The following is a 20,969-nucleotide window of genomic DNA, read 5'->3' as shown; positions in this document are numbered from 1 at the left end:
TGCAAGCCATGGATAATGGGAAGAGAGGAATGAAATGAGAAGTGAAATTAGGAAGTGGAGGAAGATTGCCAGCCTTGCCTCTTTTCCCACGAAAAAGGCATTGGCTTCAAGGACACTTTTTTCAACCCCTCCATCTGCGAGCTGTGTGTACTGTGCTTGATAACTGTAAATGAGTGTTTGTGTTTTTCAAAGATCTTTTGTCATTCCCCATTGACTTTAAAAAGCCCCAGCTTCCCTGTGTTCCCTAAGGTAGGTGCTAACGTGCTCAGCATTTTATCAGTTACCCAATTTCTCTCAGCTTCCACATCTGCATTTGGGAGTGGCCATGACAGCTTCTGCAGAGCAGCTCAGTGCTGCAAGGCATGCTGGGAACTCTTCTTGAGGCCACCCTGGTGGTCAGCCCCGTTTGACACCAATGGCGCACCCATAATGCTCAGCAATGCCACTGTGTTTCTTCTCAGTGTGTTTGGAAAGAAGATTACTATTGTAGATACATCAGCTCAGTGCTGCTGCTGCTTCTAAACTCAGCCTTTGAAGCATGGAGCAAATTGGCTGTCTCCTTGTCCTCCTGGGTAAGACCATTTTCTTCTCCCCTCCAACCCCACTCTTTTCCTTCTTCTGGAGCCTCCTATCTACATTTCCTTTCCCAGTTTCCACTGTCTGCGTTTACTCAAAACTTCTGCCTCTGTTCTCTGTTTCCAGATGGGTCTTTAGGGTGGGATGAGCACATCTCAGGCAAATCCTTTGCAGCATTCACACAATGTCATTGGCATGGGAAAGTTGGGTGTGTGTGGTTTTTTTTCACTTTCCTGGGGGGGGGCTAATAAAAACCTGTTGCTGAGGGCTTGTACACCATACCTGAAGGACTGGTTGACAATCCCTTGCCTGGGCTCACAATTTTTCTGGGGTTTTTATTTCCACCAAGACCACTGATCAAGTAGATTTGTACAGTTCTTTTTACATCATCATCACCATCATTATTGCTTTTGTCATTGATACTTTTATTATTTTAAAATAAACAATATTCTGGGGTAAAGTGTGCTTATAAATCCATATATTGGTGAACATAACATTCAGAAATGTGTCAAATTAGAGGAGATTGCTGTGCAAAACAAAATGTGTATGAGGCTATTTAGGAGTACAGATTATGAAACTTGAAACGATGCCTTTTTCTTTTTCTTTTTACATAATATAAGCACAACATTTTCCTCCTCTCTTCTCTTTCAGCCTCATTTTCGGCTCTTTCCTGGATGACGGCCCTTGCAGGTAATCCAATTAATATAACCTCAAGTATTGAGTGGTAGAGAGATACTGTCGGTGTGAACACATTGTAAAATTTAGATGTGGATATATTGTTGTGGCACTTTGTTCCTTATCCTGTCCCTTATTTTGAAGTCCCAGAGCTGAAGGGTATGAATGGTGAGTCAAAGGGATCACCTACACTTCCTTTCATGCTCTGCTTTCTAAGCACAGATCCGGGATTTCCAGGTCCAAATAGGTTTTTTGGGGGGAAGGGGAGAAGGGAGGAGAGAGAGATTTTCAAAATCTGATTTTGAGTTTAAGAGGCATTGGAGTAAAAGGTGGAATGGGAAGGGTTGGGACAGTCAATCCCAAACAGAAATTGAAGAATTGTGGAAGGTTATAGGGATTCATGAATCATCTAATGCAATGGGGAGATCCTAAGGGAGTGGCCGAACTGTCTTTTTCTTGTATCTCCCTCTGTTTCTCAGATACTGTGGCTGCACATCCATCAGGCCTTTGGCTGTCTCTTTCACCTCCACACAGCACCTTTGCTCGAGGAGAAAAGGTTTCATTGATATGCTCCCCCCCAGAAAGACAGAGGCCAACGCTGTTCTATTTCTATGAAAAGAGAAATGGTGTACCGGTCGTGTATGGACAACAGGCACAAAATATCTTGGAGGTTTCCACAGAATACCTGGAAACAAACAAAACATTTGTCTGTGCTTACCTGGAGGGAAAGAGACTCTTCCTGTCTTCACTGAGTAACGAGGTTGTGCTGTCCATCACTGGTGAGAAACGTACTCTTTGTGACAGAATTGCATGCACAAAAGCTAAGCCAGCGTGGGAATCATGGCTCCTACACTGCCCAAGCCATTTTGGATTCTTATCTCATTATTCATGATCAAGCTTTCTTTAGCCTCAGCCCTTGCTCCCCCCCCCCCCCGCAGGACCTATTGCAGCCATCAGCAGTCGTTAACAGCCATCAACAGGTTTACCTCTCCTATCAGCCCATCACCCATTCCCATCACCCCCCCCCTCTCACTGTATATAAGAGTTTGGTTGCTTCTGTTTCAAGTGTATCTGACGAAGTGTGCATGCACACGAAAGCTCATACCAAAATAAAAAACTTAGTTGGTCTTTAAGGTGCTACTGAAGGAATTTTTTTATCAAGCCATTTTGGTAATTGTAACTGTGAGAGAGATCAAAGGAGCTCTGGCCAAGATCCCTCAGCATAGTCACAAAACTGCCACCATCATACTGTAGTTCCTTGGGGAAGCCAACAGAGTACAATACTGAAGATTCAAGTCTGTAGTGAAGATGGGCTTTAATGTGGTGTAGCAAAGGGGCAGATTTATTTTAAGCAGTTCTTCAGTCTTGGGGGACAGAGATATTGTTGCTGCTCTACAGCTCCCAACATCCCTTGCCAGCTTGATGGAAGCTGCAGTTCAACAACATCTGGTGACCCAAAGTTGAAGAACTGTGTAAGCCTTTGCTTACGTGGCGAGAAACAGTGCTTGAGGAATATTCTGGTCTTCACCGAGGTGGTGCTGTCGGTCGCTGGTGAGGAACATTCCCTTTGTGAATGAATGATACACACAAAGTATAAACCACCTGGGTGATTCTGCCCAAGCCACTCTGTTGTTTTCAATTTGCCAGGTCCAAGGAACAAAAAGCAAGGTCCCTGAATATAGTCACAGTCAACATTCTCCTTGTTCCTTAGGGAAGGCGAGAGAGCACAATTGCTATAACATTGGTTTATGTTTCTAATATAGCTTAATTTGAAGGAGAGGTGCTGTTGGAATTGGTCTAGAAGTTGCACAGTCTCATCTCAGACTGTAGCCCTGATCTCATATATGGGGAATTCTCTGTCAAAGATTCCTGGACCCCAACCAGAACAAAAATCCCAACTGTTAGCTGGGAATAGGAACTAGTTTTACTTCCATTTAAGTCTGTAGCATTGCTATGCTCTGAATTCCAGGGTGACAAAAGTGCTTAAGAAGCTAGCCACAAAAACCTCTGTTCCTTCAACTTCTCTTTCAGACCTTCCTCCTGCTCCAGTTTTCTCTGTTTCTCCAAAGAAGGATGTCTATACAAGTGGGGAATCTGTAGAACTCAAGTGCTCATCTTCCGAAACCCGCCATGTATCAAGGACTCAGTTTTTCAGGGACCAACAGTATCTGCATTCAATCACGCCCTCCTCCTCCTCCTCCTCCTCCTCTCTGGGCAACATCACACACACCCTGCACCTCCTTCCTCAAGATGGTGGAAATTATTCCTGCAGGTACCACATTGTGGAATCTGGGCGAGAGATCGCATCCAGAGAGAGCAACTCCATCAGGATTTTGGTGTTGGGTAAGGAGGTCTTTCTTTGCAATACGGATCTCTTGGAAGTTGAAGTGGGAAGCTGGATTGAGTCTGGGCAGTTTGGCTGGTCACAGGAACAGGGGGAGAATTTTATTAATTGAATATGAATATGTACAAAATTCAAATATCATCATAAGGCAGAGGGCCTTCTTGGTAGTGGCACCCTCCCTGTGGAACAGGGATACAGCAAAGACTCAGGACAAGTTTATAGATGTGTCCTTCATTCTTGGAGGGGGAGAGAGATGGTTGGTCTACAACTCTCATCAGTCATCCACCAACCAGCTTTATGGGTGTTGCAGTCCAACAACATCTGGCAACCTATGGTTCAAAAATGCTTGTTTAGGTGAGAATATGATAAGGACCCCAAGTAAGTACATCGTGGAAATCTGTGTGTAGCATTTGTTTAGTGTAGGACTGAGAAGGACCAAGGCATTCCTGGCACTAAACAAGCATACTTTGAACCAACAGCTCATTTAAAGAATTCGTGGATGAGAGACTACAGGAGAATAGCTTAAGGAAGGGGGTTGGATGGCATTTTCCCAGGGCCGGATTTAGGTTTGATGAGGCCCTAAGCTACTGAAGGTAGTTGTGCCCTTTATATGTCCAGCTGTCCTATGTCAACAACAAATTGTCGCTATTTTTTCTGGGGGCCCTAAGCTATAACTTGTTTAGGTATATGTAAATCTGGCACTGCCTTTTCCCCTTGCACTTCCCTTTCCCCAATGCAGATCCACCTCCACCAGGTCCAGAGCTGTCCATTATCTCTCCAAGACAGACCTTTCTCCAAGGACAACAGATCAAGCTGAAATGCTCCCACCCAGAAGGGCAGCTGGCATCCAAGTTCTTATTTTATGAAAGGAAGGCAGATGATGGGTGGACTGAACTCCAAGAACAGATCAAAAATACCCTGGAAATCACTGCAGAATTTCAGGAAATAAATAAAACATTTGTCTGTGCCTACATGGAAGAAAGCAGTGCAGGACGACAGTCTAAACAGAGTAACAGCATTGAGGTTTCCATCACTGGTGAGTTAAGTTTGGCTATTTCATTAACTGAAGACTCAAAAAGTTGTCTTTGTCTTCCTAAGGGCATTTCAGAAATTCTGGCATATGTAAGTGGGTTGTTGTAACTTGTGGAAAGAAATCATATAGCACTTATTCCAACGAAATTCTAAGGAACGTAGATAGTGAAGTTAACAATAAAACACAGATAAAAAAATTTTTTATCTTAATGAGGGGAAAGGATTTCTGTCTGTTTCTAAACTTAAGCCGGTTGTCTGCCACTGTTTTCTCGCAAGAATTGTTGGCAATATTGATTTTATGGAGGTTATAGAGAATGCTAAAGAGGTTTTCTCTGCATTCTCACAAAACTTCAATTTCCCATGTTCTTCAGGGAGGATCTATACCAGGCATAGGCAACCTCGGCCTTCCTGATGTTTTGGGACTACAATCATGGGCGTAGGCAGGGGGGCAGGAGGGGGCAGCTGCCCCCCCCCTAGAAGCAAAAAAAATAATGTATTTTACAGACCATAACCAGCACTTTTCCCCTCCAAAAACTGAAGTGGAAAGGGCTTTGCTTTAGCAAGAGCAGCTAAGTCTCCGCTTGCTGGGGGGGGGGGACACAGCAGTAACAAAAACACATCAAATAAATAAAGCAAAGTGGCTACCAGTAGTTAAGCAGTTAAGACAATGGAGCATATATCCCCAGGCAAGATTCAATAGCTGACCATTTCACCCTATTGTTCTTAAGTGGGAGTTGTTAATGAGCATTCAGGAGCATTAAGAGTTCTATTGGCGATTTAATGAGGGTGCAGACTCAGAGGATTCAATTTGACTAAGGTGGCTCTGCAAGGCTAAAAAGAAGTGAATAAGAAAGGGGGGAGGCTGTAGCTTTGACAGACACAGTGATGTTTATAAAAAGCATTGGTGTTCCAGTCTACCCCTCCTCCTGCATCTGTATACTGTAAATCAGGGGTGGCCACCTCCCAAGAGACTCTACTCAGAGTTTAAAACTGTGGGTGATCTACCCCCTTTTGGGGGGTTCAGGTCAAAGCTGTTGAGTTTTTTTTAAAGGAAGGGAAGCCCTGTTTTTTGGGGTTTAGGTCAAACTTGTTGAGCTTCTTTTAGAAGGGAGGGAGGCCCATTTTTGTTTAGGGCTTCAGGTCATAGTTCAACTTTTTTGAGGGAGGAGGAAAATTTTGGGTGAGCTTTTTTTAGGGGTGCCAGTGACCTACCAGTGATCTACCACAGACATCCAGTGATCTACTGGTAGATCACAATCTACCTGTTGGACATGACTGCTGTAAATCAAGCAGAGAGAAAGCTGCTTACAAGGCTCCTGTACATGCAGAGTTCCAGCATCACAGCGTCACCCAGAGGCACCCACAAATATGAGTTTTTTCCTAAGGTGGGGCTTGAACCATGGTTGAAATATTATGCTGATATGCAGCAACGCCTCAGAGCCGTCGTGGCTGCAGCCATGCCTTGCCCCGCCCTCGCCCGCCCTTCCATCCCCTCTTGCCTGCCCGACCCTCCTGTCCTCTTGCTGCAGAGTTCCAGCATCACAGCGTCATCCAGAGACACCCACAAATATGAGTTATCTCTCTCTCTATTTCTTCCTTCCTTCCCTCCCTCTTCCATCCTTAATAAAATACGGGGGGGGCAGATAAGCCCCACATAGAAAGCCCATCAACATGGGGGGATGACTCTTTCAAATACGGTATTTACCAGTAATTGGGGGGGGCACCTAGGCCTCTAGGAGTTGGATGCTATGCCTAGGAGTAGGACAATTCAAGAAAGCAGAATGATGCATATGCTATGGTAATATATCAATAGAATCATAGAATTGTAGTCGGAAGGGACCACAAGGGTCATCTAGTCCAACCCCCTGAAATGCAGGATTTTTTTCCTAAGGTGGGGCTTGAACCATGGTTGAAATATTATGCTGATATGCAGCAACGCCTCGGAGCCGTCGTGGCTGCGGCCGTGTCTTGCCTCGCCCTCGCCCGCCCTGCCACCCCCTCTCGCCTGCCCGACCCTCCCGTCCTCTCCAGCCAAGCAGGGTAGCCGCCAACGCTACCAGCCCCAGAAGCACAAGGTGGCCGCTGCTGCCACCGCCACGATGTCATCAGGCCCGCTGGCCCTTTAGCCCCGCCCATTTTGTGGCCCCTCCCCTTCTGTGCCTTGGCCCCGCCCCTGAACGACCATGGCTTGCCCCCCCCCCTAGTTTTGATCCTGGCTACGCCCCTGACTACAATTCCCATCATCCCTGACCACTGGTCCTGCTAGCTAGGGATGATGGAAGTTGTAGTCCCAAAACATCTGGAGGGCCGAGGTTGCCTATGCCTGATCTATGCTATTTAAACAGGATGTTGTTTTTTAATTTAATCCCCTGAAGGTTGTGCAATATCATTAGGGTGCCCAGATCTCTCGGGAGGATTTCAAAAGAAAATGTTTCTGCTGAACTCAACCTGCTGTTCCACTCCATTAATGAGAGTCCTAAAAGAATTCATTTCTATTAAAGATGTTTAACCATGGAAGATTGGAAGATACTAATTTCAGTCTAGGTTCAAGCCTGGTTTTTGGACTAAATTGGCCTTGGTCACCCTAATGTGTGATCTTCAGTGAGCGAGGGACAGAGGCATTGAAACTGTATTAACCTTAATTAATCTTTCAGCTGCATGTGTTACCACCGACCAAGGTAACCCTCCTCTGCAAGGTGGGAGTTGGGTGTACTGCAATGGCAACTGGGGGATTTTCCAGGTTGGTATGGGTTTATTCTTCCTCTGAAGGGGCAGGTGCTTAACCTTGATCCAGCTCTTTCATTGGAGGCTCAGTCATCTGAGTGACAAGGGTAATGATATTACCAGGTTCATCTGCTCTTTTGCAGCCTGTTCACTGTGATCCATACAGCTGTAGGTAACCTAAAAAGTGGATTGCTCTAATGTTCTGCCCTCAGCATTGGTTCAGAAGCGGCAGCTACTGAAGAATGCAGTAGGAAGGATGCTCAGGGGGGTACCTGACACCTGGGACAATTGTGGCCTATAAAGCTCTCAACAGCTCAGGAGCAGGTGATCTAAAGGACTGTCTGTCTTCTCCCATTTATAGACCATCCAAGACTCTGCATTCTGAGGATGTGGTTCTCCTCTTAACCATATCGCCTGCAAAGCTCTATCTGGTTGGGGGCTGCAGAGATTCCCCTGTTTCTCCGAAAATAAGACGTAGCCATAAAATAAGCCGTAGCAGGATTTTTAAGCATTCAATGAATATAAGCCATACCCCGAAAATAAGACATAGTGATAGGCACAGCAGCAATGCCGGCCGCAGCAGGAGGAGGAGGAGGAAAAAATAAGGCATCCCCTGAAAATTAGCCATAGTGTGTGTTTTTTGAGGAAAAATAAATATATAAGACGGTGTCTTATTTTTTGAGAAACACCGTCCTTTTCCATTCCTACCTGCAGAATGCTCTCCCTGCTGAGATCAGGCGGGCAGAAACCGTGGGGTGAATTGAATCCTACCCCTTCAGCCTTCGCTGACCTTAATATTATACTAGCCATTGGGATAATTTTATTGATGATTATTTTTCACAATTTGTTCTCTCCAATTATATATTATTATGTAGGCTACTTGGGTATTTCTTTCTGCAAATGAAAAGCGGAGTAGAAATCCTTCAGTGAAATGCAAGGAAACATACAGTATGTGTCAGTCTTAGAAAGGAAATTGTAAGAAAACAGAAAACCTTTCCCTTTTACATTGTTCCCTAAATCTTTGGATGCTTCTCTCCCTCTGCTTCCTGTGGAACCCAGCATCCCTCCCACCTGCTGATCTTATTCAGCAACCACAGGAACCTGTTTACAGTCCAGGAGAATGGGTTACCTTGACCTGTTCAGCTCCTGAGGAAATGGACATGGTGGAATTCCACTTCTACAAGGAACAACATGATCAGATCTACAAAGTGTTGCCAAATCAAGGGGGAGGCCCTTATGAAGCATTCCCTGTGAATGAAAATACTACTGGAGTATACAAATGCCTATACCAGGTGCAGAATTCAAGACAGATGATCGAGTCCCCAATGAGCTCGCCAGTCTCTGTAGTCATGACAGGTGAGAGAGTTTCTTCTGCATGCTGATGGATGAGATCCAAAAAGTCTCAGCGTCTGGCAGGGAGTGGGGAACATGGGAAATGTCAGCCTGGTTATTTTACAAGGTGACTTCAAGTGTTTATAATTTACAGTGGTACCTTGGTTGTCGAACGGCTTGGCTCCCAAACAAATTGGCCCCCAATTGCCGAAAACCCAGAAGTAAGTCTTCCGGTTTTTGAACGTTTTTCGGAAGCCAAAAGTCCGACGCAGCTTCCGCTTGAGTGCAGGAAGCTTCTGCAGCCAATTGGAAGCCACACCTTGGTTTTCAAACAATTTCGGGAATTGAATGGACTTCCGGAATGGATTAAGTTCAAGAACCAAGGTACCACTGTATAAGAAGTGCCTTAAAGTCTCAAACTGTATTGAACTTGGACCCTCTCATCTCATTAATGGGGAATGGGCAGCTGTAGTTACTTAGACAAGGATGAGGTTTTTCCTCTGCACATCCTGACATGCAAACTGAACTCGGAAGACATAAATATGTGGAATCATGGTTTGCAGAGGGACATAGTTCAGAAGGCAGGAGCTGGAAAATACTGGATGGGGAACAGCTAGGAGAAGAAACACTGGGAGAGAGAGGGTTAACAGGTACACAGTCTCTGGACAGCATACCTCTGCTCAGCCCAAGGTCAAGAAGCGCTGAGAAAGTGTCAGAACAGAAAGCACAGAGGGTGCAAGCTCAGATTACAAAGTGTAGAAGTGACATAGATTAATAGGGATGGCAGGGGTGTTTCCCTTAATTGGGAGCACCACCATTTCTAGGAGATGTGTTTTTTGTTCTCTCGCTGTGATCATTAAAGTTTCTAACTGGTAAGAAGACTCATTTTCCTTTGTTCTGCTTATCTGCTTCCATGAGGGAGGAAGCCGATTCCCCGAAGCTTGACAGGAATTCTCTGTTAGAGATTCCAAGACCGCACCCAGAGCCACAGATCCCAAGGTTTACTGGAGGGACTACTGTGGTACCTCGGGTTACAGACACCTCGGGTTACAGACTCCGCTAACCCAGAAGTAGTACCTCGGGTTAAGAACTTTACCTCAGGATGGGAACAGAAATCACATGGGGGCGGCGCAGCAGCAGCAGGAGGCCCCATTAGCTAAAGTGGTACCTCAGGTTAAGAACAGTTTCAGGTTACGAATGGACCTCTGGAACAAATTAAGTTCTTAACCAGAGGTACCACTGTATTGTTAAAATAATTAAACTGTAAGATGGGTATGCTCCAAATTCCTGAAACAGAGGTGTTCAACAAAGATTGTTATTTCTTTCTCTGTGCTCCTTCTACTTCCTTCTCAGAACACCCCCATCCCCCGGTCTTAACTGTTTCTCCAAAAAAAGATAGCCACAGAAGTGGGGAATCCATAAAACTCAGATGTTCAGCTTATGAAAGTCGTGTTGTATCAAAGATCCAGTTTTTCAAGAACAAGAGGCAACTGCCATTCATCAATGCTCCCTCCTCTCTGAACACCTTTAAACACATACAACTGCTTCTTCCTCAAGATGGTGGCGATTACTCCTGCAAGTACCACATTGTGGTATCAGGACGAGAGTTTCCATCCAGAGAGAGCAACTCCATCAGGATTTTGGTATTGGGTGAGGAGGCCTTTCTTTGCAATATGGATCTCTTGGAGGGGAAAATGGGAAGGTGGACTGAGTTTGGGGGAGGTTGGGCAGGCGAGGAATAGGGGGAATGATTTTGTTAGTAGAATATGTACAGAATTTGAAGATCACCCGTAATTTCATAGTCCTTCCAATCTGCTCTTCTATTATTTATAAGTTTGCTTGTTTTTAGTCTGCCTTTGAAACGCATCGCCCCTTCCAGAATGAGATTGAGAAACAAAGGCAGGGTGCCTGCCCCAAGGAGCATACAAGGGGCGTTGTCACATGGGATCCCTTCTGACCTTGGGATTCTCTTTGATACTCTCTGCAGATGAACCACTTTCCACAATGCCTACAGTTTCCACCCCTGACCAGGCTGTTCCGAGTTTTGCCACCACAACCAGGCTTTCTAGAAAGTCAACACTCACAGCTTCATCATCCAGCTCTTCGCGCTACATCACCAGAACACCCTCAACACACACGAGACTCCTTGCATCAAGCCCCTCCTGGTCCAGCTCTTTGCAGTTCAGTCTGCGTTATAGCACCACAACCAGCAGCACAGATGCTCAGGAGAGCAGAAAATCATCTGCCTGCTGTGATCCGAAATCAACCACAGACCAAAATAAGGACTACCTGGAAAAAGGTACATTCCTCTCATGAAGTTGATATTTTTAAGAAGGGGACCCTGTCTCTTTTGCTCCTTTGTCCTTTTGTCCATCTTTCTTTCTTTCTTTCTTTCTTTCTTTCTTTCTTTCTTTCTTTCTTTCTTTCATCATTCATTGTTTTATATTTTTATAAAATTATGATTTTATAGGTTATTAGCCACCCAGAGTGCTGCAGTTGCGCTAGAAAGGAGCAAAATGCCTAAATAAATAAATAAGGGTTGCACTGTAAATAATTCTGACCCATCTGATTCTCTCAGCACAGTGTGGAATATTCTTTTTACCCTACAGAAATAAATGGAAACAGTGCTACTGCTGCCTGGTTTGTTTGCTTTTGTACCATTATTATTTTTGTCTGATGGTATTGTTTTTAATCTGATGGTACTGTACTGTTATTTTATCATGTGTGGCCATGTTTTAAGTGATAAAACAGGATTTTTATGATGTTGCCATGCTTCCGTTTGAGAGGATCGACCTGAAAGGCAGCCTATAACTACAGAATATGGATGGTTGGAAAGAATAATATTAGAAAGGGACAATCAATGGACCTTCAGAGACCAGGGAGGGAAGAGGAAGGGTGGAAGATAGAATTACCAAACAGGGGAATATGTTAGGCAGCAAAGTTCATAGATACTAGCCAAGTCTTTGTTTTGTAACAGTTGACTAGTTCTCTGATCAATAACCCGTTCTGATCAATAGCAATTCTCTTGCAGGTCCATATCCTTTTCTTCTCCCACTGGCCATTGGATGTGGCACCGGCGGATGTCTCTTCCTCCTGGTGTTTGTTGTCTGCATTTATAGGAGGAAGTACAAAGGTATTTGGCAAGGCAGGGGAAGCTGAGCCTGGGGAGATGGACATCCCAGGAGGAATGCAGATGTGGGTGGAAGTAACCCCTGGTAAAATCGTCACAGCCAGAATTATCACTAACTGCTTATGCACTTATGCAGAGCACGCCTTCTTCATTTATTTATTTATTGACAAAGTAATAATCATGAATAAATAAGAATGAAAATGTGCACCCCTTCACCGACATCATTCCATTGTAACTATGCAACCTCCCAAAATGTCAACACCTCTTGCGATGGTTTGACCCCTTTTCATTTTAACAGTACAAATTCTACAAACACCTTCCATATCTCCTCAAAAGCATCCCCCCTGCGTATTCCCCTTCTTACCTTAATAGCACATTAATTTATCATTCATAGCTATATCCCACACCTCTTTATACCATTCTTCCATTTTATATTCTGCTTGCCCCTTCCACTTCCTAGTGATCATAATTCGTGCAGCTGTCAATAAATTTGTGAGCAAGTCCTTCATAGCCTGTGAACCTTCCACCCCGTCGTAAATTGATAATAATGCCACCTCTGGACTTTCGGTCATCTTTAACCCAGTGATTTCTGTTATCTCCTTAAACGCCCTTTGCCAGAAAAATTATTCATATTTACACCCCCACCACATGTAAACCTAATTCCCGGTTTCCTGGCATCCCCTCCAACATAGCACTTAATATTCCTTGTTTATTTGATTTAATCTGACTGGTGCTAAATACCACCTCCAAACTAATTTATAATAATTTTCTTTTATTCCTATAGACAACATTTTCAATGTTTCTCCCATATTCCCCCCCCCCCAGTTTTGACCATCTACCTGCACTTTTCCCCACACCTCTTTTAATTGATCTTCTTCATCCTCCATTTCTACTAATATTTTATAAATTTAACTGGTTTCCCTTTTTATAACTGTATTTTCTTCGTTATCTCCCCTTTTTATAATTTTTTTTAATTTTGGATATTCTTTGCAGTTCTTGTTTTCCCTTAACCTCTTCTTTGTCCGTCGCTCCAGTTGTATACAGTTAAACCAAGTTATTTTACTTCCTGTTAGAGCTTCTCTTATTTGTTCTTTACTTCTGCCTTCTTCATATTTGTCCTTTGTCCTCACGTCTTCAACAACAGCCTGACACACCAAAACCTGCATTTGCAGGAGAAGCTATTTCCATCAGTATTTTGTCTCAGGAGAAACCTCGCCTGTTCCATTTTTGTGTGTCAGGTTGCTGTTAGAAGCACAGCAGCGGGGTTATAAAAGCTAGCAGCCCCATCTATTTGTCCAGGACAGAGATCTGGAATCCTATGCAATGCCCTCTCCATGGGGCTGCTGTTGGAAACTGTTCAAACATTCTGTGGTTTTAAAAGACAGTGCCTTATAAAGAGCACGTCCTGTAGCGTTTGTAAGACCTCCGCAGACTCTCAGTTTGTTTCCAGGCACGATTTGAAATGATGGCCTCTTGGCTTTCAGAGCCCTAAACGACAGCCATCCTTGAAATTTCCCCCACTTCTTTGAGTGTTGCAGCACTGTTTCACAGCCAAGCAATGTAAAATGTGGCATTCTGGAGGATATTGCGCCTTACATGCTCTAAGTGTGGGAACCCCCCTGGTGCCCTGTCTATGTGTATCCTTCTTCACTTAAGAGTCACACACATTCACAAACTTTTTTTCTTTTCTCAGATAAGAGAGTGGCCACAGTGAGGTGAGTATGAAAACTTGGGGGCCGGCAGTCGCAGCTTCCTCCAAGCTGTTGGACATGAGCCTGCGGTTTGTGTGGCCCGTCACCGGAGCAGTCAGGGCTGTTGTGCGCTTAAAAACAGAAGCGGGGACATGCAGTCAGGAGTGACGAGAGGCTGCAAGGTTGTGGCTGCCAAAAAAAGCCACCTCTTTGCAAGAAGATAAAAAGAGCTCTTTAGCACAAGGCAAAGGGGATCCATTTGGCCCAGCCTCCATTTTCCAACTATAGCCAGCCAGATGCCTCTGGGAAGCCTACCAGAAGGCCATTCCTACCGGTAATTCCTGTTCTTCTGGTTTTCCGAGATAGAATCATAGAATTCTAGAGTTGGAAGGGACCCTGAGGATCATCTAGTTCAGGCACCCCCAAACTCGGCCCTCCAGATGTTTTGCGACTACAACTCCCATCATCCCTGGCTAACAGGACCAGCGGTCAGGGATGGTGGGAATTATAGTCCCAAAACATCTGGAAGGCCGAGATTGCCTATTCCTGGTATAGATCCTCCCTGAAGAACATGGGGAATTGAAGTTTTGTGAGAATGCAGAGAAAACCTCTTTAGCATTCTCTATAACCTCCATAAAAACAAGTTTGGGGGTGCCTGATCTAGTCCAACCCCCTGCAATGCAGGGATATTCAGCTGCCCCATACGGGGATCGAACCTGCAACCTTGGCATCATCAGCACAATGCTCTAACCAGCTGAGCTATCCATACTGCCTCTGACCTTGGAGGTATCATTTCGCTGCCGCTGCCATGATCCTTAACAGTCACTGATAAACCTCTCCTGTGACTTTCTATAAGCAGCAGCCCCACATCCTGTGACAGCAAGAACCGCAAGTCAGGCGATGTGCTAGGTATAGATGTCATTCCTTTAGTCTGCCCTCTTCTCCACAACTACGAAAGCCTTGTCTAGTGTCTCACCTGGCCATCCCAGGAGAGCTGACGCTTTTCTTTCCTGGTGGGCTTTTAGCAGGGCAGAAATTCTTGTTGCTTATCAAGCTTCACGTGTTCAAATTCCAAGCCAATTCCCAGTAATGATTAAAAAAAGCCACCTGTTCTACTGTTACCTGTTTTGACTGACAGCAGGCTCTCAGGGGCCTTTCTCTCTTCTCCAGTCCTGTGTCCTGGATATTTTTACCTGATGATGCCGGGACTAGAACCTGGGGGCTTTGGTGTGCAAGGCATGTGCTCTGTCACTAAGCCATGGTCTGTCCCCCAATGGATTTGCTTTGAGATAGGACAGTATATTACCATATCAGTCCTCCCTGCCCCCAACATCCTGCTTCATTTTCAGCTGCTTTTTGTGTGTTTAGTTGCTTCCTCTCCCCATTGCTTTCCAGCAGCTACTGGAAAACACTGGACATCCGGCAGTCCCTGAAAAGACGACGGTAGGAAGGAGCCGAGCATTCCCCTCTAGCGTGCCTCTCTTATCTTCCGTCATCTTGCAGGGGGGAGGACAGAGAGGGTAGACACAGCTAACCTGGACTGCAAACCAAAATCTCAACTAGACTTGGGTAGACCTGGGGGGAGGGGACTGGAAAAATTGCAAGGACACCCAGCTTTTTCCCATTTTTGCTTTTTGGATTCTTAATGTTTGGGAAACAAATGGGGGGTGTTATTTGTTTGTTTTTTCCAGGCCTTCGTATGTATCTCTAATCCCAAAACATTCAGCAAAACTCAACATCAGTGGAGGGAGGGCACAGTTTCAAGCCTTTCTCTCCCCCCCCCAAAAGCAGGAACAATTAAATCATTTGCTGGAGTGCCAGAATATTTTATTAAAGAGGATGGTTCTTTCCTTTTCTTTGACGGTGTTTGTCGTTCAAAGCCAGGAGTTTGAATATAGTAACACTTCTTTGCACAGTAGTTTTAATTCAAAGGCTGCATTTCAGCTTGGTGTGTTTTATAAGCTGAAACTATACCTAAAAATGGCAAAAAGTAGTTTCTTTCCCAAATAGGTTTTATCTTAAACAACAGCAAACACAGTAAATAAGGAGTTCACTTATAATATATCAGTGGTTCAGTGCTCATTTATTCTCTTCCCAAAGTAGATTTTATCTTGAACTATTACAAACGCAGTAATAAAGAGCCCACTTGTGATATATATGGTTCAGTGCTCAGACGTCCTTCCGGTAATCCGACGTTTTGTCACTAAAGAGTTTAGTCATTGAGCTTTGTAGTAAATAATATACAGTGGAACCTCAGTTTATGAACACCTCGGTTTGTGAATTTTCAGTTTACGAACACCGTGGACCCATCTGGAACAGATTAATTCACTTTCCATTACTTTCAATGGGAAAGTTCGCTTCAGTTTATGAACGCTACAGTTTATGAACAGACTTCCGGAACCAATTACACCCATGCTTTGGGTTAAGTATGCTTCAGGTTGAGTACTCCACGGACCCGTCTGGAACGGATTAATCCACTTTCCATTACTTTCAATGGGAAAGTTCGCTTCAGTTTATGAACAGACTTCCGGAACCAATTGTGTTCATAAACCGAGGTACCACTGAACAACAGAAGACAGTATGTGAATGACTTAAATCAGGGGTATATCTGTCCCCACCTGCATGTTTCCATCAGGAAAAGCATAGAAAGAGGACAACGTCCTTCAGTTTGTTTAACCTCCTCCTACTCCTGAAGGCAGAGGAGCAGGGCCAATTTTTTAAGTTGGCAGCCCCAGTAGCCCACACCTCCTTTGGATTTCCTGCAGCTTCCACCCCCTGCTAAAACCTTTGTTCTGTCTTGCAGATGCAAAGACCCCATTGGAGTCTCTGTAAGTACCGGTAAGTAAGACATTAAACTTTTCTTTCTTTATTAGGGCTCCAGAGAAGGATCAGTGCTTCTTTTTTCTGGCAGGTCCCCTGTATCTTTAAGAACCATGTGACAGGCAGACATTAAAGTGGTGAAGCATTTCCCACAACCCCTTCATGTTGGGAGGAAATGCACCTGTTGAATTTCTGCCTGTCATGCAGCTGTTGAAGGAAAAGGGGCAGCCCTGCCGCTATACGTGTGGCCCTGGATGCACCAGGTGAATTGCAACTCCCCAATGAGGAACAGTTGCAGCAACTGGGAATTCTTAAGATTTTTTTGTTCTTTCTTTCTTTTTCTTTCTCTATTTATTTCTCCCCCTCCCCCTGCTTTTCTGTGTTTTCATTGTTTCTGGATAAAAGTTTTGGTTTGGTTTAGAAAAGGGGAAATGTATTAAGTTTTTTTATTTTCCTCTATAAACCTTAATAACGTTTAGTTTTTTAAAAAGAGGAAAACTCGTTGTTTACTGCTGAGGAGGGCTTATCCACACCTTCTATTGTCCTGGTGCTCCCCCCCCCCGGGGGGGGGGGAACTGCTCTTTAGTGCTTAATCGGAGCAAACGGCAATTCAGGTTATCTCTTGAGTGATGTTTGCTCCTCACTTTAGAGCAAAAGAGAGGGTTTTCCCTGGGAAAGGAGCAAAGAAAGGGGGAAAGCACTCGGACACGTGCCTAGAAAGCATGGGTCAAGCAGAAAACTGCTCAAAAAATCACCTTCACTTGGCGAAAAGGAGCTCTGCCTACAGGCCAACCAAAGACTTTCAGGTAAAAGGAAGTTGCGTTGGGTTAAAGATCGGAGGAAGTAGATGTTAACCACGCTGGTTTTAATGCTTAGATCTCGAAGAAAGGAACATGGCTGGCTGGATGCAGCCGGCAAGCGAAGACTGGGGGATCTTGCCAAAAGGCAAAAGCCCCATGTCAAAAGCCAGGCATCCATTAGAAGAAAAGAAGGCAGATGAAGACGCCGATTCTGGAGCCGAATTCGAATTCCCCGTAAGTTTCAAATCCACTTCTTCTTCTTTGGCGATCACTCATAGCCAAGTAAGAGGGTCTTCCATAAAGGCTGTTCTCCAACTGGAGCACTCGCAGGCCAGTGTTTCCCAGTTGTCTGTGTTTATACTAAAAAAAAATTGGATTTGCCTTGAGACAGTCTTTAAACCTCTTTTGTTGACCGCCAGCATTACGCTTTCCATTTTTAAGTTTGGAATAGAGTAGTTGCTTTGGAAGACAATCATCAGGCATGACCAGTCCAACAAAGTTGGTGTTGAAGAATCATTGCTTCAACACTCACTCGCTGGATCATCACCTTGTCGTGGTGAGTAGGCTTACGCATTCCTATGACCCTTGTGAGCGAAGCCGTCGGGAAACTCGTACTCCCAGCAGGGTCACCCAAGGCGGTAAGGTCAAAGGGAAGGAGCTAGACAAAGAATGATCCAAGAAGTTCAAATCCACTATACACACTCCGTCTCCATGGGCTTCTCATCCTTCTCCCTTATAGCTCTTTCCTTGCATTTCCAGAGTGCCTGGCACAACCCGGTCAGATTATTTATTTATTTATTTATTTATTTATTTATTTATTTATACATACCCTGCCCATCTGGCTGGGTTTCCCCCGCCACTCTGGGCGGCTTCCAGCAAATACCAAAGTACATTAAAATATCACAGATTAAAAGCTTCCCTAAACAGGGCTGCCTTTAGGTGTTTTCTAAATGTCAGGTAGTTGTTTATCTCCTTGACCTCTGATGGGAGGTGTTCCACAGAGCAGGCGCCACTACTGAAAAGGCCCTCTGCCTGGTTCCCTGTAGCTTTGCTTCTCGCAATGAGGGAACCGCCAGAAGGCCCTCGGCGCTGGACCTCAGTGTCTGGGCTGAACGATGGGGGTGGAGACGCTCCTTCAAGTATACAGGACCAAGGCCGTTTAGGGCTTTAAAGGTCAGCACCAACACTTTGAATTGTGTTTGAAACGTACAGGGAGCCAATGTAGGTCTCTTAGGACCGGTGTTATGTGGTCTTGGTGGCCACTCCCAGTCACCAGTCTAGCTGCCACATTCTGGATTAATTGCAGTTTCCGGGTCACCTTCAAAGGAAGCCCCACATAGAGCGCATTGCAGTAGTCCAAGCGGGAGATAACCAGAGCATGCACCACTCTGGTGAGACAGTCTGCGGGCAGGTAGGGTCTCAGCCTGCGTACCAGATGGAGCTGATAGACAGCCGCCCTGGACACAGAATTAACCTGTGGCTCCATGGACAGCTGTGAGTCCAAAATTACTCCCAGGCTGCACACCTGGTCCTTCAGGGGCACAGTGACCCCATTCAGGACCAGGGAATTCCCCACACCCACCCGCCCCTGTCCCCCAAAAACAGTACTTCTGTCTTGTCAGGATTCAACCTCAATTTGTTAGCCGCCATCCATCCTCCAACCGCCTCCAGGCACTCACATAGGACCTTCACCGCCTTCACTGGTTCTGATTTAAAAGAGAGATAGAGTTGGGTATCATCAGCATACTGATGGACACCCAGCCCAAACCTCCTGATGATCTCTCCCAGCGGCTTCATATAGATGTTAAAAAGCATGGGGTAGAAGACAGAACCCTGAGGCACCCCACAAATGAGAGCCCAGGGGTCTGAACACTCATCCCCCCCCACCACTTTCTGAACACGGCCCAGGAGGAAGGAGCAGAATCACTGTATGACAGTCCCCCCAGCTCCCAACCCCTCTAGACAGTCCAGAAGGATGTTATGGTCGATTGTATCAAAGGCCGCTGAGAGATCCAGCAGAACTACCGGTAGGAAACAGCTCTCACCTTTGTCCCTATCCCACCGGAGATCATCAACCAGCGCGACCAAGGCAGTTTCAGTCCCATGATGAGGCCTGAATCCTGATTGGAAGGGATACAAATGGTCCACATCCTCCAGGCGTGCTTGGAGTTGTTCAGCAACCACTCGTTCAATCACCTTGCCCAAGAATGGTAGATTTGAGACTGGGCGGTTATTGGCGGTTATTTTGAGATGGGCAGTTAATTATAATTGTAATTATAATTGTTTATTTCCAGGAAATTGATGCAACGTACTCGCTTCTCGGCTTCCCCTGCTCCACATTCTTCCTGGAAGAAAACAACAGACCCTCAGATACTGAAAACCCAAACCCTCACCATGAAATGAAACAAGGCGGCCATTTTTAGGAGCCCAAAAGGATAGGACAGTTCCCCAGTGGAGGTGTGAACCACGAAGGCCTGATCCACTGATGAAAAGCCACTTTCACAGGCTCCACTGAAATGAATGGGGAGCTTGCACCCCAGCCCACGAATGTTCTTCTGCTCCATCGAAATGAGTGGGTGTGGGACAGACACAGTTCAACCAGGTAAAGGAAATTCCACCTGGGTTGCTGTCTCAAGTTCCTGGACCTCAGGGAGGAGAATTCCTGTCTTACAGACAAAGGACTTTGACTTCCAATAGATTTAAAAAATAATTTTGTAAATTGTGTGTCCTTGTTGCTCAACTTGACCCTTTTACATGGTTTTGTGGTATTTATGCACTGTGATTCGCTGTTATTTTATTGATTATAGATTAGTAATTCTTTATTGTAATTGATAACTGTGAACTGCTAGTTTATTATTTGCTGGTGTTTAATTTTACTGTTTAGTATTGGATCCTAGTGGATTGTTGAGTATTGTTTTATTTGATATGTTGTTTATTTTAAAGCTATTGTGGCTTCTTATATAGGATCTGATTGTTACTATTAATGTTTGATGTTTTATTAAAAAATAATAATACATCCATTGTGTGTTGGAAGCCGCCCAGAGTGGCTGGGGCTACCCAGCCAGATGGGAGGGGTATAAATTATAAATTTATTATTATATTATTATTATTACCAGCGCCTTGGGCCTTGCATGGTGAATTATGCCCCCTTTTAATTATTCTGCCTCAAAACCAAAACGCCTTGGTTATTGGTCCAGATGCTGATCAGATTAGGGAACAAGGAACATTGTCAGGACTTGGGTATCCAATCCGAGAGTGTGTCGGAATTTGTACCTTCCATATGCTCTGTAGGTAGTATATGACACATAAGCCCATAAAACTAAAATAAGCGAGCGAACTCTTTTTTTGACATGTTCCGACTTTTGAAAGAATCTAGAAGTCCCACCCATTCCCCTATTGCAATTATTCACATACGAAACCAATGGGATGAATAAAAACTGGCCTTTCTCCTGTCATTTCTCATGTCAGTGTGGTGCTTAAAAGAGGCATCCCCAACCTTCGGTCCTCCAGATGTTTTGAACTACAATTCCCATCATCCCTGACCACTGGTCCTGTTAGCTAGGGATCATGGGAGTTATAGGCCAAAACATCTGAAAGGCCTCAGGTTGGGGATGCTTGGCTTAAAATGTGCTGTCAGCCTTCTTCCTGCCCCCCATTCCTAACCCTCCCAATACAGTCATACCTCGGAAGTCGAACGGAATCTGCCATTTGACTTCCAAATGTTCAGAAACCAAAGCGCGGCTTCCAATTGGAAGCTGCGGAAGACCCGTTGGACTGTTCGGCTTCCAAAGATAGTTCGCAAACCGGAACACTCACTTCCGGGTTTTGATCGTTCGGGAGCCGAT

At 44.9% G+C, this 20,969-nt stretch overlaps 2 protein-coding genes and 1 long non-coding RNA gene across 3 annotated transcripts; all 3 read left to right on the top strand.

Annotated features, from left to right (window-relative positions):
• Positions 1 to 431: 431 nt before the first annotated feature.
• Positions 432 to 3,817, top strand: LOC118095755 (uncharacterized). The gene is made up of 4 exons (XM_060281876.1): positions 432 to 572; positions 1,228 to 1,266; positions 1,731 to 2,030; positions 3,283 to 3,817. The coding sequence occupies exons 1-4, from the start codon at positions 539 to 541 to the stop codon at positions 3,705 to 3,707; spliced, it is 798 nt and encodes a 265-aa protein (XP_060137859.1). The 5' UTR covers positions 432 to 538; the 3' UTR covers positions 3,708 to 3,817.
• A 6,425-nt stretch (positions 3,818 to 10,242) lies between these two features.
• On the top strand, positions 10,243 to 11,888 carry LOC132593067 (putative uncharacterized protein DDB_G0277255). Its single transcript, XM_060281877.1, has 3 exons — positions 10,243 to 10,333; positions 10,671 to 10,982; positions 11,715 to 11,888. The coding sequence occupies exons 2-3, from the start codon at positions 10,688 to 10,690 to the stop codon at positions 11,840 to 11,842; spliced, it is 423 nt and encodes a 140-aa protein (XP_060137860.1). The 5' UTR covers positions 10,243 to 10,333; positions 10,671 to 10,687; the 3' UTR covers positions 11,843 to 11,888.
• A 4,374-nt stretch (positions 11,889 to 16,262) lies between these two features.
• Positions 16,263 to 20,076, top strand: LOC132593144 (uncharacterized). The gene is made up of 3 exons (XR_009558511.1): positions 16,263 to 16,342; positions 17,201 to 17,358; positions 19,419 to 20,076. It is a non-coding gene; the product is annotated as an uncharacterized LOC132593144 (long non-coding RNA).
• Positions 20,077 to 20,969: the final 893 nt, after the last annotated feature.

This window comes from Zootoca vivipara, chromosome 13 (genome assembly GCF_963506605.1).
Source record: "Zootoca vivipara chromosome 13, rZooViv1.1, whole genome shotgun sequence".
In the NCBI taxonomy this organism is placed as follows: Eukaryota; Metazoa; Chordata; class Lepidosauria; order Squamata; family Lacertidae; genus Zootoca; species Zootoca vivipara.
This window is presented reverse-complemented; position numbering and strand designations above follow the sequence as displayed.